Genomic DNA, 27,965 nt, shown 5'->3' on the forward strand with positions numbered 1-27,965 from the left:
GAGGGAGCACTCTCATCCACATTTGTGATCCATCCGTCAGACCTCCTTTCTCTGCCTCTGTCTTTTTCCCCCTTTCTGCAGTTGTCTTGGTCAACACAGGTCAGTCCTCTGCCTTTGGTTATCAGTGTTTTAAAGATCTGCCATAAGCACTCCCAGACCAGATGGGGAGGTTAATTCTCCCCTGATTATCTCCAGAAAGCTTGACTGCAGCCATAAGTGTTCTTTCTTCAGCAAACACTGAGGATCTGCGTCATCTCCAGCTGATTTTTGAGAGAAAATGCCTCATAATATAATCATTTTCAAGTGCAAGTGCAAACAACACAAATGATTTGATCGATTGAAGAACAGTGAACAGAGAGAAGATTGGAAATAGTCTTCTGCCTGTGTTCAAAGGATTGAGTCCAGGGATTTCATTGCATTTATTCAGTTCCAAAGACAGTTTTATGGTTTTCAGCTGATTTACATTTCCATCAATCATCTGTTTGCTTTCATGGTTGTCTGTGTCTGTGTAAACAAGACAGAGCATCAAGTACTGAGGGGTGCCAGAATATGTCATGTGCAATGCATGCCGAAGTTATTGTTTGCATGATGACACAGTTATGACGTGTTTTCCTCAATATGTGATTCGCTGCCAGAGGGCTCAGCAGGTTACATCCCCTCTGGCCCCCCACCCTTCCCCTGGGAACTCTCCAAAACACCACTTTGGCCCAAAAAGCTCTGAACAAGGAACTTAGAACGGCTATCATTATAAGATTTTTATATATGAAAATGTTTGATCTATACATAAATCTAGATTTTAATCATCCATCTGGACCTGCTCTGTTCTCAGGAGTGAGAGTGATCTTTGAAGCAGTTTAATTCGTCATTGTCATATTTGCAACTGAGATTTCTCTGTGACGGGAAAGATGGATAGAAATCTGTTTTTGCAGAACAAACCTGTCTCAGATAGTGTGCTTTTACTCCATCTGCTGGGAGCATTAGTAACAGATTATAATGATGATCACTTGTAAGTCATTTACTATGACCCAACGTGTTCCAAATGAAATAAATGAGACACTATGAAAGAAATAATTCTATGAATAAATACAATCAACATATGTAATATAACCATGAAATTGTGAAATAATCCAATGGGTTATTTTATAGTATGTCAGAAATCTTCTAGTTTCTCCTTTTATAGGTATTTTCAAACAAAACTGAAGAGTCTTCAGTCACACAGGCACCTCTGTGAGGCTCTACATACACACAGCGTTGAGCTACATGCTAACATCAGCATGCTAATAATGTTAATGCTAACAATGCTAACATGCTGATGTTAAGCAGGTATAATGTTTACCATGTTCCCCATCTTAGTTTAGTGTGTTAGCATGCTAAAATGTGCTAATTAGCACTAAACACAAAGCACAGCTGAGGCTGATGGGAATGTCATGAGTTTTGCAGGTATTTAGTCATAAACCAAAGTGTTGGACACATTGAAATTTTGACCTGCTAGTGGCACTAGATGAAAGGGAATCACCAAAGTCGTTGGGATTCATCCTCTGGGCACCATGGATATCTGTATCAAATTTCTTAGTAATCAATCAGGTATTCATTTCACACCGTTCATGCTGTTAGCATATTCATATCTATCCCCCACTGTTATTAATATTATTCTGCACTTTACTGCTTTTTACACTTCTGGTTAGATGCTAAACTGCAGTGTTGTCTCAGTAATTGTACTCTGTGCAATGACAATAAAGTCGAATCTAATCTGATCTAAAATAGAGAGAACCAGAAGGTCGCTAGTTTGATTCCTGGACCAGCAGGAGAATTCTGGGTGGGTAAATTAAAGAGCAGCACTTGTTTCTCTTTCTTTAGCACCACTGAAGTGCCCATGAGCAAGGCCCTTAACCCGCAGCTGTTACAGTGGACACGCTCAGTGGCCAGAAGATTAGAATATGGTTGTATTGAGCAGCTTCCAGGTGTGAATGAACTGTGTGAGTGTGAACAGGATGTTCCTGAAAAAATAAAGCACTGCTCTCAGTGAAACCTCCCTGGATAAACAAAGGTAAATAATGGCAATAAAGTGTTACTATCAAAACCATACTGCCACCATCCTGCTGAAGAGCACCACCCGCACACTGGCTGAAACACAGGCCCTGGGCAGGCACTGGAACCTGCAGTGTGCATTTTGAATTGAGGCCATGGGGTTTTTTTGCGTGATAAGAGATAACTCTGTAATGGGTCGTGATGAAACATTAATGTGTGTTAATTCCAGTAATGGGTTCAGTCTGTTCTCACTGCATGCTATATAACTAACAACAGAACACGTACAGTATGTCTTCATACATGTATGCAGAGAGAGAGGGCCACAAATTATTGATGTCTTCTCTGGAAATAGAACAGCAGTGAATTGGACTCACTGAAATATAGGCTGTGTGACATGAGTTAACACCAGCAGCAGAGTGATAACGTTGCCTCAGATACACTCTGATGACCTGATTCTGCATGTTGCACTCTATACTCTGGAGCTTTTTGATTGGCTCAGGACTTGAAATGTGTCACACACACACACCTCCACATTCACCCAAAGGTTCACAGCCTTTATTGATGCAAAGATGGCAATCCCAGATTGGATGCCATGGTTACTACTCCACACCATCCCCATCCTCCGTCACATATTGTTGTCACGGTAACAGCTGCTCCGGCGGAAGGGCGCACGTGACTTAGGTGAAAATGCGTTACAGGGGCTCAACAATGTGTAGACACAGGGCCTGTTGATCTGCTCTACCAGGCTTTGAGTGACACAGAAACATGCCCAGATTATTGTGCCCCGCAAACTCCGCCCCCCCGCTTCACACTCCACTCTGTACATTGTACATCAGCCATGATTAGTTACTGTATTTCCTATCCTACATGTCAGCCTAACAACAAGAACAACAGGCCTGTAATGAAAAGGTTTTGTGTGATTTTTACACAAAAAGCAGAACACAACAAAAAAAGGAAAACCTTTTCTGCATAAATTTGCATTTTAATTTGGAATAACTAATTTAACTGCTATAACTCATGCTTTAAAATACAAATTAGAATTAAACTGTCTGTTAGATAAAGACAGACATGTTAATGTCTTAAAATTCAGTAACTACTGGATTAATTACCATAATTAATAACCTAATTAGCATCACTGGTGATCATGATGAGCCCCTGATAAGCTCAAGAGCATCTCATCAAAATTAAGTTATCCTCATGATGTGAATGTCAGATCATCCGATCTTCATGGCTGTGTAGCAACAGTTTTGCCAGGACTTAACAAAAATGGTCGCATACTGTAAATTCACAAGTGAGTATAATACACCTGCTGAATTGCATATAAAATGTGAACTTTCCTGTTTCCTATGTGAACCTTTTCACTTGTGAACTGAGGTGTCCTAATGTGAAAAGTAAATATTAGCAGGTGAAAATATGATCACATGAGGGGAACGCAAACAAACACTATTCACTTAGGAAATGAAATTTAAAAGAAATATGTGGGAATGAGGGATTATTGCAAAAACTGTATGACATTTGGCATATTTATAGGGGTTTAAAAAACAGTGTTACTTTTGTCTTTTAAAACATTTAAACTTAAAGTAACCCCAAACATACATGAAGTGCCAGTTGAAGATTATGAATATCTGGACAACTCAAGTTAATGGAAAGCTATGTTACTTCTATCAGACATTCCTCAGTGACCCCTCTATCCAACTTGAAGGAAAAATATTCCACCTACTGCTAATAAAGATTTTTGTTTCCCAAGTTGCAACTCTTTTTCAGCCAAACAAAGATTGTAGCCTGAAGTTACTCCCTACTCATCAAGTGTGGATAACAAGGGTGAGAAAGAACCAAGACATAGGCCTTTTCACAACAGACACTTTGACATGTCATACTAGGAAAAGCACAAGTGTTATTAATATCATTAACAATGTTCTATTCAAGTGTTCCAGTAAGCTAAACTCTGTGAAAAAGGCCTATTTCATCATTATAACAATATATGAAAATTACTTAGTATAACTTATAAATATTATAAACGTATAAATATTAGATAATAGCTCATGAAAGAGTTATTATGCCTTTATAATAGGATGGTGAAGGATGCAAGAACATGTAATTTCTTGCATCCTTCTCTGCACTTATTTCTACCCATCAGCACAACCCCAGATTCCTATTTAAGACTGTGGATCAGTTAGTTAACCCAGCCTCTCCTTGTGCCCCTGCTGATTGTGATGCTGATTGTGAAAAGTTTCTTTTGCACTTTGCTGGAAAGGTGGAGTTAATAAGATCTGATATCATCCCCAACCCTGCCTTTTTAGATGTGGATCACCCGCTCAGGGATTCTTTAAACAATTTTTCTGCTGTTACTCTGCCTGAACTCGCAGACATCATGTCTCTTATGAGACTATCCTCCAGCCCTCTGGACAAAATCCCAACTAGGTTTTTATTGGAAGTTATGGATTGTATTGCGCCCCTTTTACAAATTATTTTTAACAGCTCGCTGTCTACTGGCTGCCTCCCAGATTACTTTAAAACTGCCTGTGTCCAGCCAGTCCTAAAAAAAACCTGGGCTTGATCCCCCCCTCCTGGATAACTATCGCCCAATCTCCAAATTGCCTTTTATTTTGAAGATTCTCTGAGTCAGTGTCTTCGTTTAAGTCTCTTCTCAAAACACATTTTTATCTGAAAGGATATCCTGATTTTACCTGAACTGCCTGTTTATTTTATTGCTTTTGTGTATTTTATGTATTTTATTTCTTTATATTTCATCATTCACTGTGGTATTTTATTTCTCTTGCTGTGAAGGTCTTTGTACTTTGTTTTGATAAGTGCTCTAAAAAATAAAGTTTTGTTATTATCATTATTATATAAAATGTCAACTAAAAATTGTTAAAATAAAAAACTCATTCTTAAAAATTCATAGGCTGCTTTTCCTTGCATGGAAAGAAGAAGGAAATGTCACTTCCGGCTACCATCTTAGATTAGCAGGACTGGTTAAACTGTTGGTGTTGCCACTGCCCATTTAGGATTTTTAATTGCACAACAGGTGGAATTTGGTTTCTTTCCGGCTGGAGAGCCTTTGGGGAAGCTGGCATTGTTTACAAAATGGTGGCAAGTGTTATTAAACGACATGTGCTTTTTCTTAAAAGTTTCGTTTACAATTGTCTTTGGGAAAAAAGATTCATATTAGCTTATCAGGGCTAAACGTTAGCTAAGTGATAACAGAGGTAATAGGTTAAATGTGAGCTGTTTGTTTTTTTAGCTAACAGACGTGTAAACGATGATTGGGAACAAACTAGGGCTTGTGGGATACCACTTTTTCTACCAGCTTTTACAGGTGTTTTAGTAATTCAGGAGCATCTTGTTTAGACCAGAAAGATCCACAGGCAGATAACAGCGACACCACCGACGGACCGTGGGAATATAACCGCTAACGGTGTTGCAGCAGGCGGGCAGAGCCACAGCAGCACTTTGCAGCAGGCTGCCGGTGGTGGAGTCGGTGGGATGAGGCTACACTCATGACCGTAACGGACTGTTTGTGTCTGCACCACCAGCATCAGCAGTGTTTGTAAAGGCGCTTTGTGCATCGCTAATCCGCTCTAATGTCACGGTGCAGAAGGAGGGGCTGAGCTCTCCGCTTTAATCCGAGCAAGTTGTCTGGAGGGACAAGCCTAGCCAAACCAAGCCGAGCCAGGCGAGCAGGCACGGGAACAGGGGCGATGTGTACTGCAACAGCCGGACCCGGGCCTCTCATCCTCTGACATGCAGGTAAATTAGTAAATGTCATGTCCGGTGACGGGAAGCCAGGTTTAGTGTGGGCCAGGAAGGCGGAATGAGAATGTGTTCAGGTCGTTCTCGCTGATGGCGGATCCTACACCTGCGGAGATTTTATCTGGACCGTCAGGAGGGAACGAGGGAGCCATTTAGACAAGTGACAGTTTGCTGCACTTTTTTTCCCCCAAGTAGCCTAGATGTCAGGCGTTTTAGGCATTGAGATACAGTGAAAGACTGTGTGATTCCCAGGATATACATGCTTCATATCCAGAATAATACCATAATCATTTCTGAATTGTACCCTGTAAGCGCATTTCAAAGAGGTGGAGTGCAGGACTGATTGATCATAAGCACCAATTTCAAAAGGAAGGCTTTTGCCCTTTTTAACGTAATAAAATCGTTCAAGGCCATGGGAGGAGATTTAAGAAGCCAGTTAGCCTTCAAAATAAAAGCACTTGCCAGTTTGGCACTTGTTCATGGATTAATCTTGTCCTTCTGGAGCAATGGCGTAGTCTACATGTAAACACTATGTAAGTATGACTATTGATGCATCCCATCCCAACATGGACCATATGCCTGCTGAGTGACTGTGTTTATCACTGTATTTGTGTGTGTGTGAGAGAGAGAGAGAGAGAGAGAGAGGTTGCCTGATATCAGACAGAATTGTCAGCTCGTTAAACTGCATTTCCATCAGTCAACTTGGTGGAGTGGGCAGATTTGAAGCTCTGGACCCAGGCAAAGGGATGAGAGAGGATGAATCATGTGCTCAAGAATAGAAAGATGATGAGAATCCTCCAAAGTGAGGACAGTTGCATCTAATGATTATTTCATTATTGCCATTTTCTCGATCGATCAGTCTTGGGCAGCTTGTTCTGTTTGACCAACAGATCAGTTTATTTCAGCTTCCTGTTACATAATTCAAAGAAAAGCAGCAAAACCTCACTATCGAGAAGCTAGGACTAGGTAATGTTTGCCATTTTTGCCTGAAATACTTAAATCTATTATCAAAATTGTTGTTTAAATTTCTGCTGATTGACTAATCGATTAATCAACCGGTCAACTAATTGTTTCAGCACTTGTTAGGATTTTAGGAGTAAAGGCGTAAATTAAATAAAATTCACTATTAGGGGCTGGGTTAAGGGCAAAATTTAAACTCAGGATTAAATGTGCAGATACAATATAATATTGTGATATGAGGCTAGATACCACCTGCTTAATGCATTTAGTCATTAATTTTAGTCGTTAATGATCACTGCACCACCCAGTGTCTCAGTCTGTTATACATTTTTGAGTATGAAATTATGGCTTAAGTTAACACAATCATGTCCAGGATCATTTTTAAATTATTTTAAACTGTGTTGTGTTTTGCTCTTGTGTTTACTGGGACTGGAGGGGCAAATTATCTTAAAGCTAACTCAGGTGCAGTTTTTCATTTGATACATTTGATCCTCGATAACCAAGCAATAAATAAAACTAAACAGATTCATATTTACTAATCTGACAGTTTTCTGAGCTTATTTCATTGTTGTGGGCAAGTGAAATGACCAGTGAATGCCTCTACCTGTTTGGTCGTCACATTCACACAACTGTACATTTGTGTAAATACCTTCTAAAAGCACCAATAGTCTTGTCAGCCCCAAAATATCACATTATTGACATTGCCTAGAGCTGTGGGAAATTGTGATGGTAGTTTTGCACAATTTTCTGATATTTTATAGACTAAATGATTCATTTGTTAGTTAATAAAATAACTGACAGGTACATGGATAATGATAATGATAGTTACTAACAGCCTTAATTCAGTCAAAAATATTGTGATATTTGCTTTTCATCATCAGTAAGCCCTAATTTTAGGCATGTACTGGAGGAGGTTAAAGGCTAGTGAACGGATGTAATCAGTGAAGGTCCTTGCAAGTGCGTATAGCACACGTGTGTTGTCAGTGTGCACTTGTGTGTCAACAAGATCAGCAAGTTAATGGGCTAGTAAATCCCCCACCCTGCAGCTTTCACTGCAGCCTGACAGATGGAAGTGCAGTGCTCGGCTCACAGCTCTGCAGGCCTGTACGTTTCACTGCTGTGCTGCCAAGGCCATCTGTGACCCGGGAAACCCCTCCTCACTGGACCCCCCCGAAGTTGCCATCCAGGCCTAAACTCCAGGCAGAGAGGGACATTAGCCACTCTGGGAGTCCGCCCTCGCTCCTGCTGCGTCCCTTCATGATCCCTCCCTAGTAGTTGTGGTTTGTGCTCAGATTACAGGATCAACATTAACCTTTGCCCTCTGGGCACGTGTTCGATTTTCAAGTCTAGAATTTATGTATCTGCACATATAAGATGACAACCACTTCAGCAAACCTTCTGCTGCTTCTTAATCCAATATGAAACATGTTGATTCAAGAGGAGCTGCAGTAATTGAGTTAGGAGTGAGCTTATCATTAGTTTACTAAGGTTACAAGAAATCCACTCACATGAATGCATTGGATCAAGTAGATTGTAAATGAACCTATAAAGATGAAAGCAAGAATTTAAGATTCAAAAGGATCCAGTATACTTGTACTAAGAATCAAATTTTCTTAGTATAATTCTTTCTTAGTATAATTCTTTTTTCCTACCAAAAGAAAACCCCAACAAAAAACAAGTTGAACAAATTTAACACGTCACATGTTACAATCCTAAGTGGGCTTCAGGAATGAAGGAATTTGTTAAAGTCAGTTTTCCACTGCACAACTGTGCTTTTAAATTAGGGGAGACACTTTGAAGGTCCAGTTCTTGTCCCCTTTTTCTCAGATTTTTGCCTGACATTTCAAATAATAATATTATATAAACACAAATAACAATAATAAATTGTACTTCAATCAAGATTATGGTTTGGATTCCAATCAAGATTAGTTTAGGAGTCTACGGTAGTTGAGATGTTCCGCACCCATTAAGTACTGAGCTGAGTTAAGGAATCTTAAGGAGAAAAACGTAGATGTCTCATGCATAAAGGCAACGTAGGAAAGCAGCCTCAGTGAAACATATGGAGTAGCAATTATGAGAGATGTTTTTAAGCTTTCATGTAGTTCTTCATAAACAAGCGTTAGCCTTTTTCTGTACTGACTGTACAGTTTTGTCCATAAATTACCTTTTCTGGAACCAGTTTATTATTCCTGAAACATTTAGTAGGAATACATTCTGGTGTCCTTTCTCAGCTTGTTGACCTCAGACACGGTGAAGCCTGCGATAAGAGATAACTGATGGGTACCCCGATAGCCTTGTCATATTAAATAAATATCAAAATTGGGCTTCTCACTCACAGAGGGCATTTATTATTCAGTTTGCTGCCCTATTCATCTCTTTCCGTCAGGTCTTATCTGATACCCGAGAGATGTCCCTTCTTGTCCTTCTGCCCTGCCTCCTCCTCCTCATCCTTTTCTCTCTTCCCGGCTGTGCCATCTGCCAGCTGCTGGTGGACAGATGAATGTGGTGCAGATTAAAGTGCACTGCACACCCAGATGAATCCCAGAGGATTTAGGTTTTTGCTATTAGCAGTATAGAGACAGGGAGTCCCCAGCCTCATATTCAACATCACTATAATATTTCCTGTGTGTGTGTGTGTGTGTGTGTGTGTGTGTGTGTGTCTGTGTGTGTCTCAGGTTGACGAGATGTTGGGGTGGGGTGTTAATTAGCCATAGTAGCATGTAAACTTTCACAATGAGGGAAAAGCAAACTTGATGAAAGCAATATAAGTTAAACTGAGTGTCATTGTTAATGTAGACTATATTACCACTGCCAGAAAGATCGATAACTGTTTAATTGATCGCTGATGTTCTCTGGTGATGAAGCTGCTCAGTGAGTGGGCCAGATTAAGATGATCAATCAATCTAGTGGGAGGCTGTTTGAAGATGGGCGGGGGGGGGTAGCCAACCATGGTTGTACAACGTGTCATCCAACCATAGCCGGCCCGCACTCAATAGGTGGGGCGAAAAGCCTGCCGTCTGTCTCCTTCTGGCTGCATCCCAATGCCTCCCTGTATCCATCAGCTGTACCCGCTTATCTTTGATGGTCGCGGAAGTGGCTGGAAAGGCGGGGGTACACCCTGGACATGTCACCAGTCAATCACAGGGCTGACACATAGAGACCTAACCTGCATGTCTTTGGTCTGTGAGTCAGAAACCCAAACAGGCACAGGGAGAACTCCACACAGAAAGGCTCCAGCCACCGCTAACCACTGACTAATTCTATGTCTTTAGTAGCTGTTTTCCCAATTTATACAATTAATTATACAAATGGGGACAATGGCGGAAGTAGTTACGTGAATAGTGAATAAATAGAGCCTGCAAGAGAAGTTCATACTCTGCCTACACCTCTGCACACTGTTCTGACTCTGCAGTTGAAAAGGTGGTTTCAGTTAGATGATTTGATAATTATTTTAATCACAATATCCCAGAACCTAAGGGGACGTCTTCATATTGCTTGTTTTGCCGGTCCAGTACCCAAAGTACCCAATGATATAAAACAAAGAAAATCAGCAAATCTTCACATTTAAGATGCCGGAACCAGTATCTGGTCCGAATGTTTGGTATTTTTGCTTCATAAATGACAAATGATTTAACGATTTTCAAAATAGTTTTTGTCACATTCTAGACTACATGTTTGATCAAAAAACAATCAACCGATTAATCAGTTATCAAAATAATAATTAGTTCCTGGTTGTCTAAACACAAAGCAAATGTACAACAACTTTGCCTAAATGAAACACTGTCAAAAATTAACAAAATGAAACAAAATATGTGCAGCCCTATTAAGGTTTCTGTTTTACATGTAAACTTTTCTTGGACTTTTCTTGTTTAAATCCTGTCTCCGTGTCTCCTAGGCTGTGCTATGAGCGGCGTTTTCTTGGAGACAAGAGGAGCATGTTCTGAAAATTGGAGTCAGATCACGCCCCAGCCATGAGCCACAAGTATCAGGGAGAGGCATCCAGGGAAGCAGGCGAGGAGCACAAGGTGCCTCCGAGGAGCAGGCAGCTGAACGGGACGACACCCGGGGAACCTCCTGTACGTCGGTCCTGGAGGCCATGTCAGATGCTCAACCAGGATGGGGAACTGAATCCCCATCATCACCATCACCATCACCCTCCTCCACACCACCACACACCCACAGGTCGCGGACCCCCTCGGCATCGCCGGCGGCCTCCATCAGAGCAGGGGCAGGGCGGAAGCCAGGCTCAGAGTCCTGGTCTGGTCCCGGCAGTGGCTCCTTCCAGGCTGAATGGGGGCGAGAGTCGAGACACTGAGCCTCGTCCCGTCCAGCAACCCCACGCCGGTGTCGCCCGTTACCGCCGTCATGGCGACCCTAACCCCAGACTCAGAGGTCACAGACAGAGGCAACCAATGGGAGAGATGCAGGACTCTACATCTGGTGCAGATGAGAGAGAGGGTCCAGCAGAGGTGCAGGTACAGCAACGCTCATCAGATGATCCTGTAACGGACCAATCGCAGGACAGGGGATCTACTCACCAGACTCCCGTTGCTGTTGTCACCCCCACCCACCTCTCACCTCGCCCTGCGACCCATAAAATGCAACTTCACCCCAAACGCACTCCTCCTGCTGAGGCGGAAGAGGACCTCCAGGAGCATAAAGTGGCGTGTGAAGAGGAATCAGAGGAAGTTAAGGAGAAGGGCGAAGAACAAGAACAGGCGGAGGATGATGGAGACCACCGCTCAACCACAGGTCACTCCAGCTGCAGCCATGACGACATGCAGACAGTCGATGACAGAGCAGAGGAACGTGCAGAGAGGGTCGAGGAGGATCAGGAAGAAGTGATGGAGGATGTAGGGAGGACATTGCAGCTGAGGGAAGTGAAATCACTGATCTCTGCTCCGACACAGAGAGTGCGGCCTCACTCAGTATGGACGGACCTCTCCACAGCCCGCCGCCACTTCAGTCACCTACTCCTCCTTCGTCCCCTGACGTTCCACCTTTCCCCCAGCTGGACCACTTCAGTGAGGACACCAGTATGAGCCCTCTGCCCGACAACGATCTGCTACCTGAAGAAGAAGAAGAAGAAGAAGATGAGGATTGCTCTGAATCGTGCTCGCTGTCTCACTTCACTTCCTGCTCTGAATCTTATCCAAAAACCTATGCAGACTTTTATTCAGAGTCCCACCAAAAATCGTACCCAGAGCCTGTGTACGAGTCGTACTCGGAGCCAAAATCCCATCCTAACTCTTTTCCTGAGCCCCTTACGACGTCCTACCCCGAATTACACAGAGAACCTCGCAGGAAATCTGGTTGGAGGACCGAGCCTAATGAGGCCCAGCAGGAGTCCCGCCAAGAGCCCTTTACTAGCCATAGACAGGAGAATGTACAAAAAGGGGCTCCATCCTCCCCCACCAAGGGCTCCCATTACGCCCCAAGGCAGGGCAGAGACCGCAGTTCACATCACTCCCCTCTGGACCGCTCTGTTGGCTGCCGACTGCACCACTATGGCGGACAGTCTGACGGTGAGGGGGACAGCGCCGATCAAAGTCTCATTCCCAGAAGTTGCAGGCAGGCACCCAGACAAGCAGAAACCCAGGCCAAGAGCCCCTTGTCTGGGCAGAGCAGCTCAGGTGAGGCCCAGGAGGGAAACACGGCAGGTTTCCAAGGGGACGAAGGTATGAGGGGCTCAGGTGACGCCATCAGCCTGGCGATTAAAGACATTAAGGAGGCGATTGAGGAGGTGAAGACTAAGACAATACGCTCCCCCTACACACCTGACCAGCCTGTGGAGCCGATTTGGGTGATGAGGCAGGAGGTCAGCCCCACAGAGGATGTATACCCACTGCAGACTACAGCTGGCCATGTAAGTATGACTTCACTCATCATTAATGCTTACTGTTTTTGCTATATATCTCCCAAAGGACTACTCCTGTTATTTCTTCTCCTAAATTTCTTATGTATTACATGAAAAAAATTGCAAGCCCAAATTGGCTCATCAGAATGGGTTGTGATTCCTCTGTACCTGATATTGCCCTTTTCCTTATTAAGTAATAAATAAGAAATGGGAGCAGTGTGGCAAGCCCTTTGGGAGATGCAATCAGAGTTACAGTTTTTTGGACTCAGCACCTAGGAAGAATAGATGTGTTTTCACACTCATTCTTTAAAAGGAGTAGGTCGGTTTAATATTCCTGTTGTCCTGTTTTACACAGTTATTAGTGTTCTCTCATATTGGTGGCAGCAGTTGTATCTTGTGTGTTGTTTAACGCATGAACATGAGCAGAAGTGTAAAAGTGACCATTACATTTTAAAGTTATTTTTAGCTATATCTTGGTACTATTTTCCCAAAATATGAATCTATACCTTTTTAAGGCTGTACTGATAAGTGACATTGCCCAAGGAGTTTGGTCTGCAGTGTTGCAATAATTAAATTAGATTTCATTGCTTTCAGAAGAAAGCAAACTAAAGATTTACATCCCTGGCTCTCATTTCATTTTGTGTTACTTGGATTAATGCCCAAATCCTGAATCATGAATCGTCGGAATGAAGTATCAGCTGAGTTGCTTTAGATGCATTGCAGTTTCAAAGGAGTGTAATTTTGTGTGTGTGTGTTTTACTTAAATACGTTTTTTCTTTCTCTCTTTTCTCTTTGTTTCCTTCTGTCAGTCTTCTCCTCACTCCCCCTCGCAGTCAGCGTCTGAGTCTCCGTCCCGCTACGCCTCAGTTCCAGTTCGGGAGCCGGTCAGTCCGCTGAAAGCTGAGTCAGCCAGAGCGCTTCATCCTCAACATTATACCCAACAGCAGCCCCAACACAACCATCACCACCGCCAAGGCCACCATTCACAGCAGAGGGACGCCGCGAGGCCGCAACAGACATACACAAAGCCACAACCGTGCGCACACATGCCACCTAATCAGCATCAACAACGTCAACATCAACAACAGCATCAGCAGCTGCCAGCTCAGCCGCCGCGACCACAAGTTCAGCCACTGTCGCCTCCACAGCAGCCGTCTGTCCAGGAGGTGGGAGTTTGCGAATAAACATCCATAAATCCATAAAATATTTTTTAAAAGATGCTACTTATAACTCCAGAACTTGCCCAAGATTCATCACATTTTTAAGTTTTCTTCAGCATCAAAGTAATCCAGTGACAGTCATCTGCATATCCATGGGTACATTGCAAACAGGAACCTCTAATAGCAAACGTGGCATACTTTTAATACTGCCAGTTTGCCAAACTGTAAACAAAAAACTGGGCTTAAGTTGTAGACCACAGTATAACTCACTGAATACATGGCAACAGGGATGATGAATCCTGTAAAGGCAGGCAGGCATTTTTTACAAGGGGTTTATCTGCCAGCAGCTGAAAAATGGCTGACAGCAGTTTTAGATTAGATTAGATTCAACTTTATTGTCATTACACATGTACAAGTACAAGGCAACGAAATGCAGTTTAGGTCTAACCAGAAGTACAATAAGCAAGTGCAAGATATAAAGTGTGTGCATAAATGCAGGAAAAAGCAGTATTATGAAAATATTTTACAAGTGGTACTATGTATAAACAGAAGTATACTGATGGATATGTACAAAAATGAATTGGACTGGGCAGAACAGTAGTGCAATGAATATAAAGTAGTGCAAATTATGGAAATAGTTAACAGATATGGAAATAGTTAACGGCAGTAAAAGTCTGGCAGAATTTAAATGAGTTAGGAGAGACCTGCAGTATGTGAGTAGAAATAATAAGGATGGTGATGTAGTCTTTCCTTTTTGTGCCTTCTCAGATTCGCAGATCTCTTCCTCCGTTTCCAACATTTGTGGATGGTGAGTGGACTCGCTTATGAAATCACAATATCATTCTCAGCTCCATCTCCATTATTTTCATCTGTTGACATAGTAGATTAGAGTAAGTTATATTTGGGGAAATTTGTCTTGGGCACAGTGTTACAGTCCGTTGTTTCACATGAAAAAACATCACAAAAACATAAGAAGCGTTTGACACGATGCTAGACAGTTGCTTCACATGAAAACATCTTAAAACATAAGAGACGTTTGACCACACAGCGACTTAAAAAAGAACTAAAAGAAATTTAAGTGCTAAGTGCTAAAGTGTGTGTGTATATTTATTGCTCTATTGCATTTAGCATTAGACTTCAGCAGCTTAATGGAGGCTGGAACAAACGATAGCTTCAAGCGGTTTGATTTGCACTTTAGCACACAGTCCTGATGGCAGAGGTTCGTATTCAGAGAAGAGGGGATGTTGAGGGTCCACAATGATTTTTGTTGCTTGTTTCCTGCCAAGTATTGAAACAAGCAAGTATTCAAGATGAACACTCGAACATATTACATTTTACAATCTGTTTAGTTTTATTTAGTTATGTTCATGGCTGTGCTCTCATATTTAAAAAAATGTACCGATATTGTAGATGTTGGGCTTAGTTTTGCTAGATCATTGCCATAGCTTCACTTTTTAATCTGTATGTAGTATGTTTGTGTACTAGTATGTATATGCATGTGTGTACATGTGCCTAACTAGTGCAATTGGTTCATGCAGTCCCGGGACCATGTGACCCTGAAGACCTTATTGACGGCATCATCTTTGCAGCGACCTACCTGGGCTGCACCCACCTGCTGTCAGAGAGGACGCCCACAAAGAGCGCGCGCATGCAGCAGGCACAGGAGGCCATGAGCAGAGTCCGGGTGAGAGCAAACTACAGCTTGTTTGATTTCATTCTGCGGTCTTATCATAGTGGAGGAAGAACAGGACAATTTGTGTCAGCGTCCAAAATCACTCCTTTGTTCACTTACTCACCTATGTGATAGGCACTCAGTGGTTTACTCTATAGTGAGCAGTAAATTGCGATTCTGGACACTTATCAATCATCGTCATTTTGCATCATCACTGACAGGTGTAGTGTCGCCTGTAACGTTTTGCCTCTATAAAATGTGCCGTATTGCATTGTGGGATAGTTAGCAGAAAGTGGAATACATGTCATGGACATTACTTATTTCGTTCCATTGTAGGAATATTTGAGAGCACTATATACAGTAGTGTACAGATGGCCGCCCACCCTGAGTCTGGTTCTGCTCGAGGTTTCTGCCGCTTAAAAGGAAGTTTTTCCTTGCCACTGTCGCCAAGTGCTTGCTCTTGGTGGGAATTGCTGGGTCTCTGTAAATAATATTATAAAGAGTACAGTCTAGACCTGCTCTATAGGAAAAGTGCAATGAGATAACTTCTGTCATGAATTGGCACTATATAAATAAATTGAATTGAATAAAATTCCGTCAGAATTCACTCAAATAAAATGGCGGAGGGTAAATATTGTGCACTATATAGTAAATACGGAGTGATATCAGACACAGCCTCTATTTTCGACAACATGCCAATTTTTAGTTTTTAATTTTATTGGTACAATCCCTGCCTCTGTTGACAGACTTCTCCAATTCAAAGGCTAAATATTGATTTATACCTTTTTATATCTTGGTATAGAAATAAAATGTGCAATTTCATATCTCTGAAGATAAAAAGTAATCATTTTCTTATTTCTTATGCCAGCCCCAAAAATACCAAATACATTGGGCTGAATTTAGGGATATGTGTCTGAAATGATGCACAAGACATCTAGAATATTCCCATTTGATGGATTAGTACAGCCATAAAAACATGGACTCTGGGTTTTAGTGTTTTAAAGCATTTAAAGTATAAACATCTTAAAACTTCAGTGAAGAGATGGAACAAGCTGATACTAAAAGATAATCCTTTATCGATCCCCAGAGGGGAAATTCAGGTGTTGCAGGCAGCACAAGGGCAGAAATAAGCACAGATAAATAGAGAAAAGTAAAAAATAAATAATTAGAAGTATATAAAATAAAAATAAGAATAGAAATATAAACTATACAAGAGCAATTAAACTCAAAATTTACAATGTAAGCAGTATACATACAGTACCCACGACCAGAGTTGTGCTTAAACTAATAGTGTAATACTGTCTCAAGCAAAGTGACAGTGGTGTGATACTATCAGACAGTGTGGTATAATATCATTTTCACAACCTTGAAGCTTGTTAAACTGTATATTTAGGGGTTACATTTTTTAATTAATAATAGTGCTTACAACAGACTTCAAGGAGATTAAAGATAAAACCCGCAGCTCCCTGGTTTGGAGATACATTTTCTAATACACTTGGACACATCATCAGTGATGTAACTGAAGTTCACTTCATATTTGGGTCTTTTAAAGTCAGAAACCCTCAGCAGGCAACACAGCCAGCGGGCGAAAAGTCCCGGGGTTTCTGCACAATGCATCATCCACAGATCACTGCTCCTGATCCACACTGGCTTTTCTCCTCAGCTCCACTGGATGTTATATAAATTGTTGATCAAGGCTGTGAAGCCCTGGAGACTGTAGACTACGCTTTCTGCTCCAGTCGCAGTGCATGATGTCAAACATGCATCACGCTAAGGAAAAACACTTTTAACTTGGATCAGAGTGATTCAACTAAGTACATCAGTATATATAAATGTGGCTTGTATCGTATATGATTTCATCTGGGTTGTTTTTGCTGTTCACATGCGAAGAAAGATCCATTGATGATATTGGGTACACCAAAAAACAGATTTGCGGTCGGTTGAGGGCAGTGAGTGAGTGGGAAAGATGGCTTACAGTGACAGCGTGGCATTCAAACATAGAACTGTGTGAGCGTGAGAGATGACCAGTAAGATGTTGCCATTTTGGAGAGACATGCAAAGAAAGTCAAGAGGCAGGAAGAGGACAAGGAGCTGAGCAGAACTTCTGGACGGTTGACTGACAGTTTCAGGACATCGTCTCTGTTTAAGATCTGAGAAACTCAGAGGGAAGGAGAGGGTTAGAGACGGTATAATAAGGGGGGGGCTTTTTTTAGAATGTAAAAGACAGAGTGGAGGCTCGCTGTCTAACAGGCTGGGTGAGCTGGCATCTCAGTTGTCGGGGTGCGCTGATGCGACTCATGATTTAAAAAAACAAAACAAAAAAAAACGATCTGACACCAGTGCTCTTTTTTTTTTTCTCCAAAATTTAAAATCGGTGTGTGGAACTGAGTAAATTTTGTGTTATACAGTGGTGTGAAAAAGTGCCCCCTTCCTGATTTCTTATTTTTGTCACACTTAAATGTTTCAGATCATCACACAAATTTAAATATTAGTCAAAGATAACACAAGTAAATAAAAAATGCAGTTTTTAAATGAAGGTTGTTATTATTAAGGGAAAACAAAATTCAAACCTACAAACCTACATGGCCCTGTGTGTGTGTGGGGGGAGTGATGCCCCTAAACCTAATAACTGGTTGGGCCACCCTTAGCAGCAACAACTGCAATCAAGCATTTGCGATAACTTGCCATGAGTCTTTTACAGCGCTGTGGAGGAATTTTGGCTCACTCATCTTTGCAGAATTGTTGTAATTCAGCCACATTGGAGGGTTTTCGAGCATGAACTGTCTTTTTAAGGTCATGCCACAGAATCTCAGTAGGATTCAGGTCAGGACTTTGACTAGGCCACTCCAAAGTCTTCATTTTGTTTAGTTTTCTTCATCTTCTTCAGCCATTCAGAGGTGGACTTGCTGGTGTTTTTTGGATCATTGTCCTGCTGCAGAATCCAAGTTCCCTTCAGCTTGAGGTCACGAACAGATGGCCGGACATTCTCCTTCAGGAGTTTTTGGTAGACAGCAGAATTCATGGTTCCATTTATCACAACAAGTCTTCCAGGCCCGACAGGCCCAGACCATCACACTACGACCACCATATTTTATTGTTGGTATGTTCTTTTTCTGAAATGCAGTGTTACACACCTTCTGAAAAGAAAACTTTTGTCTTTTGTATTTCCCCAAAAGTCTTGGGGATCATCAAGACTTTTGGGAAAATACTGTGGACAAAAATTTAACTTTTCTTTGACTAATATTTAAATTTGTTTGATGATCTGAAACATTTAAGTGTGACAAACATGCAAAAAAAAAAATCAGGAAGAGGGCAAACACTTTTTCACACCGCTGTATGTGAAAGTTAAACTGAGGCTGTAACTTCACATCAGTTCTTAACTAGTGGAGACCTTCACCAACATCCTTTTTAGGTTTTTTAAAATTATATTGTTTAGAAGGTTTATGAAATTGCGTCAATACAAAGCATCGATCTCATAACGACAGACACACCATCACGTTCTCTACATGTAGCACACACAGTTGGTGCTGTAGCATTACTGGTATTATGTGCAGACAGAGCTGACAAACAGCACTGAGCTTCTGTGATTAACGGCCATCAGACACCTGTGCGTGGCGCTGTCTTTGTCTCACAAACCAAAGCCGACCTGCTGAACAATGCAGCTCTCCGTTGCGTCTTTTTATTGTTGTTGCAAATTTTGTTGTTAACGAGATGTAGCTTATTTATTTTAATTTTTTTTCTGTAGTCAAATGTATTTTGTCCATGACCTCCCGAAAAAAAATTCAAGATAATGTCTAAATCCAGTTTTAGAACTATATCGACCAAGTTTTTGGTGACTTTAGCTCACAGTAAAGACTTTCTCAGTAAAATGCATTTATTGTGAAGTATGTGAAGCAGGAAGTGATGATTTAGTATCAGCACTGGCTTTATGCATCAATGTTAGTTCACCTCAGCAAATGAACAGACTAGAACAGAAAACTGTATTTAATATGGATCAGTCACGTCTGGCTGATACCTGATCCTTATTAATGAGGTCAGTATCGGGTCAGTACCCATCCAATGGATTGGATTCAGGAGAATACTTTGTTGTTTTGTATTGGATCAATAATTGTTGCATGTCAGTATTTCCAATACTTAAAGAATACATTTTAAAAACTTCCTATGTAGTGAATTTATATTTTTCTCACATTTATGATCTTATAATTTGATTTACTTATGTGGTTTTCTTTTGTTTCAACAATACAACATAATAGTAAATAAAAACAACACTGTATAATAATAACAACATAACAGTAAACAAAGATATTCTTCAGATTTATAAATAAGTTAAGCACGGTCAAAAGAAAAACACTCCTCGTAAGGCGCTAAAGGGTTTAGAAAACTCATACATGCACATTTACTAAAAATATAGAAAGAATTTGCCAATATATACAATATATATTGAAAAATATATAAATGACCATTAAGGATTGAATATTAAAAGAAAGTTAACTAAATAAGAGTTTTACCATCTTGGATGTCCAAATTGTTCAGACAGAAGCTAATAATTCTAAGCTCACAAACTGACAAAAATGCAGACATAAAACAGCAATATTAATACACCAAGAATTAAATAGGTAAAAACAAATTACATAAAAGTCTGTGTGTAAAAACATATTTTATGAAGGAGGACACTGACTTCAGCAGCCTAAGCCTCACAGGCGGGACGCGGTCCAGGACGGCACAGAAAGACGGACGCTGATTATTATACAAGATGTCTGCCGAATATAAAACGAAATGAAATACTGGAGGTGACATACGGTGAAGTCCACCACAGGTCAGGAGTCGGCCGGCGAGCGGCGTGGATGGAATGAGAAACACTGACGTGGTTGCTCCGGGCTCAGAGAGCATCTGGGAGGATCTCAACAACAACAACAATATTAAAAAAAATAAATAAAAAAAATTCCTGACTACAGTAAATAAATACTAGTTAGCACTACGTGTCAGCTTTAATACAGGTCTGATTATCACCATGTATAGAAGTGGGGTTATTTATAGAACATGAGGCTGCTTTCACAGCAAACAGGAACTGCAAAATGATGTGTTGTGGTAAAGGGACAAGTCAAAATGTCAGGAACTGCATTTGGTTATTTGGTCACTAAATGTGGACGATAACTCAGCAGCACTAACTGATTTACTGGAGTCTGAACTTCATTCTACCAATGTGTTTTGACACAGAGCCGTATTCAGGTTCAGGTTTTTTTTTTCTTAATACTTTCAGTTCACTGCATTAATCTTACCATTGCAGGTTTCATAACCTCCAATTCCTAATTTTAGAGGTTCAGTATAATCTCTGCGCATGTAAACAGTTAAATCAAAAATAAAAAAATAAATCAAAAATTGTGAGAGAAATTACATTTTCTGACCCTTTTGAAGCTGTTACTAAAAGGCAAAATAGTTTTTGTTTCTGGGTGAGGCTGGCATCCACAAACCTGCTTTAAATAATAAACTTTCTTTATGTAAATGCATTGTAACCGCATGTGTGTTTAGTTTCTCTTAATATAGTTAGGACTGAATGATTTGTGTAAAGTATTATTTTTAATTGTTACAATTAAATTGTGATTATTTCCTTTCAACTTGAGGCCTACATTGTGGTTTACATAGTATTAAAAAGGCAAGTTTGTACCGATCATACCCACAAACTCTCATTGCATCTTAACTGGGGGGTTCCAACTACTGTTCACTACCCGCCTGCCATTTATCATTAACACTCGACAACTACAGAACTAGCAACTAACTACCTGTCTGAAAATAATGTGATGCGATTAGCTAGCTCATTTATTTAGAAAAAGACCTGTTGGTGTTGAACAGTATAAAGACACAATCCACTCTATCTTCACATATCAAAATGATTCAGAGTGGTGTTTCTTTCTTAAAGAAAACATCTTTGGCTGAGAGTAAATAGTACTAACACTGGCATGCAGAGAGCATCTGAACCAGGCAAACAACCAAGAGTCTTAACTTGTATAGGTCGAGGGCAGAAACTAATGATGATTTTCATTGATTGATCTGCAGATTCTTTTCTTGATTTATCGCTTAATTCTTTAGCCTATAAAATGTCAGAAAATGCAATTGTCAAAATGTCTACTGTGAAAAAGGCCTATTAACATTAACAGTTATTAACTACACCTGACTAAATCTGCATCAGTCCATATATATCCACCGGCTGCTGACCAAAACTTTCTGTGCATGACATGCAACAAGAGAGTTGAACCGGTGACGTTGCAGTTCTATGGCACGCGCTCTAACCATTCGGCTGCAAAGGCGCTCCTCAGAATGCGATTTTAATATAACAAGAATAAATGTGGCCTACAGAGTGTACAACAATCGGGCCACCTCTGCTGAAATGAAATAAACTGTAGTTTGATTCCGGGTAAAAGCTACGATCCTTTTGATTTCACAGATTAAATCCACTTTAATCACATCTCTGCTGACGAAGGCGTGCCAGACGGGTTTGGATTTTAAACCTCGAAACAACACCGATGCACTTTAGAGAGCCAATGGTGGCGCAAGCCAACATTTGGAAACCCAAACCCTGAGCTGTGATGAGGCGTCTGCCAGAAACACCAGAGGTCGCTTGTCTTTCTTCGGGGTCGTTTGTGTCACATTGATGAAGAGGAAACTTTTGATAATGTTTGCTGCAAAGGCCTCTGGCAGCCTGCTGTTGTCAGATGTGATAGACAGTAACATCACTGTCCTCCCACACACACGCGCGCACACACACACACACATACATACACCTTTAAGGTCCTTTTGTCCCTTAATTTGGCATTTGGAATGGAGACAGTCTACAGTGAATGAGGCGATTGGGTTTTTGTCGACCCAAAAAGCTATTTTCTCGTACTGTTGTCTTGATTAGTCTCTTTCTGAGTCTCTATTCTGCTCTCTGATCACTGCAGGCTGCTCAGAAGCAGGCAAGGAACAGGAAAAAGGTACGTTTGTTTGGTGACTATAGAAGTTTCATGCAAAAGATGAATTCTGTGTACAAAGCTTTATAGTCAAATGCTAATGTTAGACAAGGAGAACAGTGCAGATGTGTACAGATTGTCAGTTAATTTATTTAGATTTGTACATTTCTCTGCCTTCATATATGTAAGGCCTTTTATGCAGATGCCATTTTATAGTATTTATCATTTTTACTCATTTTTTTGTTTTCCTGTCGTCTTGTCATTTTTACCTCCTGTTTTGTTTTGTTTGCATGAGACATTGGTGTTTTGCTTTCATTAGGAGTCTTATTTACTCTTGACAGTTGTGACGCCCGCTCATCTCTGCTTCGCTGCTGTTCATCAACCTGTTGCTTCGTCTGTTCACTTCTTTTCTTGTTGTTTCTCTCCCCGGCTGCGCAGAGCCCCGACGGGGAGGTTCCGTCCACTGCTGAGGTCGATCTGTTCATGTCCACACAGAGGATTAAAGTCCTCAATGCAGACACTCAGGTATAAAAAAAATATTATATGCATTCCTTACTTCATCAATAAATACCTTAAATCCTTCAATACCGGAGGGACAGTGTCATCGTACAAAGAGAGATGATCCCATAAAAGATGACAGGTTAGATTTCTTTAACATACAATGCTTCAAAAACGTCCTCGAGCAACAAATTCTTCCTGCAATACCTTCCAAACCTCATTAAAAAATGTCTCTATTTAGCAGGTATAATGTCACAGTAGCATGTTATTACCAGGGACCCATAGAAAACGGATTAATTAAGAGTACCTCGTGTTTTTTGGATCACCAGGAGTCTTTAATGGACCTGCCACTGAGGACGATCTCCTACATAGCCGACATCGGTAACATGGTTGTGCTGATGGCCCGGGGGAAGATGGTGCGGTCCCGCAGCGCACAGGAAAACCTGGACCACGCAGCTGAGCAAACCACCATGACCCACGATGACAGACGGCTATACAGGATGATCTGCCACGTCTTCGAGTCCGAGGATGTGAGTTGTTGATTATTAATTTGTTATTGTTGTATACTGCTCACCACTGTCTTGGCAGTAACTGAAACCAGGATGGGATGAGCAAACATAAACCACCATGGTTGGCTGTGAAATTATTTAAAGCAATACTCTGACATTTCCCGGGAAATACACTAGTTGTCTTGTGTGCGTTCAGTACAGACTTAGGCCCGGGACAAGTTTAGCCTAGCTTTACACAAACACTGGAAGAGGGGGAAACTGCTAGCCTTCACCAAAAGCAGAAAAATCCATCTAACAACTCATCGTTTACATGCTGTATCTTGTTAGCTAGTGAACTAGTCGCCTGTACATCCAGGAATCGCCGTTATTCTTTTATGCCACAATATCTGCCACTAAGAAGTACATTAGGAGTAGGAAAGGTACTGCTGACACGCTAACTTATTTTGCATGAAAAATATTCACTGTGTTCTGAGAGAGTTGAGACTTTATGAATAGACTTCAAAACAGCTTTCCTTGAGCAGCATCTTGTGGCCATTCGAGGAACTGCAGTTTAAAGGATAATTCTGGTATTACAACCTAGTTCTTATTTTTGTATGTTTGTGCATCAATCCTATCAGTAATAATAACATAGTACTCACCAAGTGAATTGCTGAGATCTGGGAACACGGTTCATTGATAAAAAGTGCAAAGTTTGGAAAAATTCATATTTTTTATTATTATATAAGAGTTTAACACTCAAAACCTCAGCTTCATTATGACTGTGTGGGTGCGGTCTGCCAACCTAAGTAAACAAGCCACCAACTGTCATCAGATTTTCATTCAAATATATAAGGTAAGTTACGAGAGTACAAGTATTGTAGTACAATGCATGTGTGTGTCTTTTAGTGGGATGTAAACAAGTCCTCGTCTTTCTCTCTCAGGCCCAGCTGATAGCTCAGTCCATCGGTCAGTCTTTCAGCGTCGCCTACCAGGAGTTCCTCAGGGCCAACGGCATCGACCCCGAGGATCTGAGCCAGAGGGAGTACAGCGACCTGCTCAACACTCAGGACATGTACAACGACGACCTCATTCACTTCTCCAAGTCAGAGAACTGCAGAGACGTAAGTGAACCAGCAGGTGGCAGCACAGTCACAGGAGTTTTTCATTTACTTCTTGTGCTTAAATTGAGTAGATTTTTCCCACCGGGGACATTTTTACCTTGAAAAAATAAACTTCTGCTAAAATTGAATAGAATATTCCACTTTATATATTGTTTGACCTTTTCATGTGTTGTATGATCTGGGCAACGTTTGTACATATTAAGAACAACACAACCCGTCAGTCCAGGTCAAGTCATGTTATCATTCATATTTGAACAATGAGCCAGTGAAATTATTTTTCTGCTCAGCCTGCTCTGTTAGTTTGCCTTCCAGCAGCTGGTTTTGGAATCACAGCTGTGTGACAGTTGTCCTGAAAAAATGTCATGCTGTTTTAAAAAGAAAAAAAGAAGTTACTAACCCCAGCATGAAGGTGAATTTGAGTCGCTCAACCTGGTCTGACCTCAGACCCTCCTCCCGCCGCTCTGAACGCGTGCTGTCTCGCATTTTTCAGAATGGTGCAGTTGGCCGCGATAAGCTCAAAGTGGGTGCAGTGTCGCTCACATTGTTTGCTGCTGTGTTTCTTCACCAGGAGAGGTTTAAAGATTTGAATTTGAACAGTGAATGTTTCTACAGTTTATCCAACAAGAGGAAGTCTGTTCAAAAATGGTTCCAAATGGTGACTTCATGACGAGGACTCTGTAAGACGACGTGTTTCCTTGCAGGTTTACATCGAGAAGCAGAAAGGAGAGATCCTGGGTGTGGTGATAGTGGAGTCGGGCTGGGGGTCCATCCTCCCCACCGTCATCATCGCCAGCATGATGCATGCCGGTCCGGCTGAGAAGTCTGGTCGACTCAACATTGGAGACCAGATCATGACCATAAACGGCACGAGTCTGGTGGGTTTACCGCTCAGCACCTGCCAGAGCATCATCAAGGTACTGCTACTGCTCTCAGTTCAGTTTAGACCTTTTTTAGTTACTTATTACTGTTCTTTATTCATTTCTAAAAACATTTGTCCTTAATTTTTTAACCTAAACATGCATATATGAGTTAGTTCTTAGTAGGGAGTGTTCGTCTCCCTATTAAGGTTTTTTTCTTCCATTATTTTGTTTTCATGTTCTCTTGGGGACTACATAGGAAATAACAAAAGCCTCACAGAGCTGCTAGTGTGGCCGTAGACTCTTTGTCTTGTTGCAACACAGACACATGCTACCTGCGACTGTCTCCTCTTCTTCAACTCTAAAACTCTGTTTGTGTGTTTACCTTTCTGGTGTCTGTCTGCTGTAGCTAACCAGACTCGTGTCTTCCCTCAGGGTCTCAAGTCTCAGTCCAGGATCAAGATGAACATCGTCAGGTGTCCTCCTGTCACCATGGTGCTCATCCGCAGGCCGGACCTCCGATACCAGCTGGGCTTCAGCGTCCAGAACGGCATCGTGAGTATGGGGACTGATCACTTCCTCTGCAGCTCTCACACAGATACAGAGGAGGAGGCTGAACTGCGCTCCCACTGCTGCTGCCCTCTTTCTAATTATTAAAGAAGAGCTTTTATTTTGTTAAGTGCTCTAAAACCAGTGTCCGTTTCTTGGCAACAGACATGGAGCAGTGATTGTTATGATGTTCGAGGACACATTTGCAGTTTTTACGTGGTTAGTGTCAGAGTTAGTCACTGTTAGCTAACTGGTATCATCCTTTGTTTGCTGCTGTTTGAGTCCACTCCCCGTGTTTTTAACCTTTGTGTGCGCGCAGATCTGCAGCCTGATGAGGGGAGGCATCGCTGAGAGGGGAGGCGTCCGCGTCGGTCACCGCATCATCGAGATCAACAGCCAGAGTGTCGTGGCGACGCCTCACGAGAAGATCGTTCAGATTCTGTCTAACGCAATGGGAGAGGTCGGAGCAGTTCTAAATGGCTCTTTTTGAAATCAAGATAATGAATTCTTGAAATATACAAAAACATTTGTTCCTACATAAGTTTTCCTGCATTAAAATATGCCTGTAAGTTTGTTTTTTCATTTGGTGTTAAGCTATTGTCAGTGAAACTCAACATTTCACATTAAAAGCGTGCCAGCAGCTGAAAGGGCGTAATTCCTAGCATAGCTTTAGTTTGAATCATCTGTAGGAAGTGTTTAGTTTTTATTGATGATGGCTTAATAGAGAAAGAACAACAAAGTTGAAGCAACTGGACTTAATTATTGAATGAAAACAGTATTTCTGTAAAGAGCAGTGAGTGTGACATGACTGTTATACTGATGGCATTAGTGCTGTGGAAATGTACGTTATACTGAATTTACCGTGTGAGCTTTAACAGTACAGTTAATTCCACCCCTCCTTGATGTTTTTACCCGGTCCTCATTACCACCAGCTTTTATTTGTTCGTGCCGGCCACGCCACTGGTATTTGAGGCTCCGGACACTATTTGAATACCGTCTATTATGAGAATTTACAGTAATTATGGTCCCAAGAAGATGATTCAGAATGAGTTTGGACCCAACATTTTGGTTCATGATCTTAACCTAAAAATTCACGGGCATACTCTCATGAACCTCATCGTAGTTTCCCAGAGAAAGCATCCTAATTATTTCAGAGCCTGTGATTTCTGTAGCGCCACCATTTATCCTAAAAATGTATTAACATCTAAAAGATAAGTCACATTCCTGCTCCCAAGAGGATGAGCCCTTTTGATTTATGACCCCATGACCTTTCCTCTAACGCCAAACTTTACATTTTAAGCAACACTGCTGGAATAACAAACATCAGTATGTTGTTTGTTCTGATTTTCAATTTCGTCGTTTGGTTTCTTTCTGCTCCAGATCCACATGAAGACGATGCCTGCAGCCATGTACCGTCTGCTGACAGCACAGGAGCAGCCTGTCTACATCTGAACACACACTTCTCGCTCTTTTCACATCACTCAAGTCTCTTTACTACTGTTCATCCATCTTTCAGTTGTTTTAAATACCCTTCTCCTCTCTCTGTACTGTTTTGATATCACTTGACTTGCCTTAATCTGTACAGTACACTGTCATGTAAACATGTACATCTACAGTATGACAGCAGAAGACAGATTATCTCACTAGGCCGAGTGTTAATGTGACGTGTTATGTTTGACCAAAGACAAATTGTGGATTTTATTGTGCATATTTAGGTGGCAAACAGAGTAAATATTACCTTTTGGTTAAATAGCTGTAATTTCTGAATGTACTCTAATCATGTTGGACCTATAAATTGTCAGGGCGAACTAGATAATAAAGAACTTTTAAACTGAAGTGGTCAAGTTAAAGGGGAATGCATGTACCATTCTGCTGAATAAACTAAGGAAAAGGCAGTGGTCAATAAATTCTGGTTTGTTTTATTCAACAGGATTTGAGCTGCAGTTCGCTGTTAATTCAGAAAAAGAAGCTCTAGTTCGAGAGGAACAATAAACGACTGCATTGAGGTATGCAGGAAACATTTCAAACCTAGCCATTGTCTTTCTAAAACTGAAATTACAAGATCCGATTTTTTT

The 27,965-nt window shown here is 41.2% G+C and overlaps 1 protein-coding gene across 1 annotated transcript; it reads left to right on the top strand.

The window, feature by feature from the left end:
- Positions 1-4,980: 4,980 nt before the first annotated feature.
- LOC122865256 (amyloid-beta A4 precursor protein-binding family A member 1-like) lies at positions 4,981-27,917 on the top strand. The gene is given in 14 exon segments (XM_044173402.1): positions 4,981-5,778; positions 10,637-11,592; positions 11,595-12,607; positions 13,408-13,764; positions 14,527-14,566; positions 15,297-15,442; positions 22,369-22,401; positions 22,816-22,902; positions 23,205-23,405; positions 24,305-24,484; positions 25,186-25,398; positions 25,777-25,896; positions 26,210-26,350; positions 27,271-27,917. Coding segments are annotated over 13 exon segments (3,483 nt in total). The 5' UTR covers positions 4,981-5,778; positions 10,637-10,712; the 3' UTR covers positions 27,343-27,917.
- Positions 27,918-27,965: the final 48 nt, after the last annotated feature.

The sequence above is a fragment of the Siniperca chuatsi genome, linkage group LG18 (assembly GCF_020085105.1).
Source record: "Siniperca chuatsi isolate FFG_IHB_CAS linkage group LG18, ASM2008510v1, whole genome shotgun sequence".
Lineage (NCBI taxonomy): Eukaryota > Metazoa > Chordata > Actinopteri > Centrarchiformes > Sinipercidae > Siniperca > Siniperca chuatsi.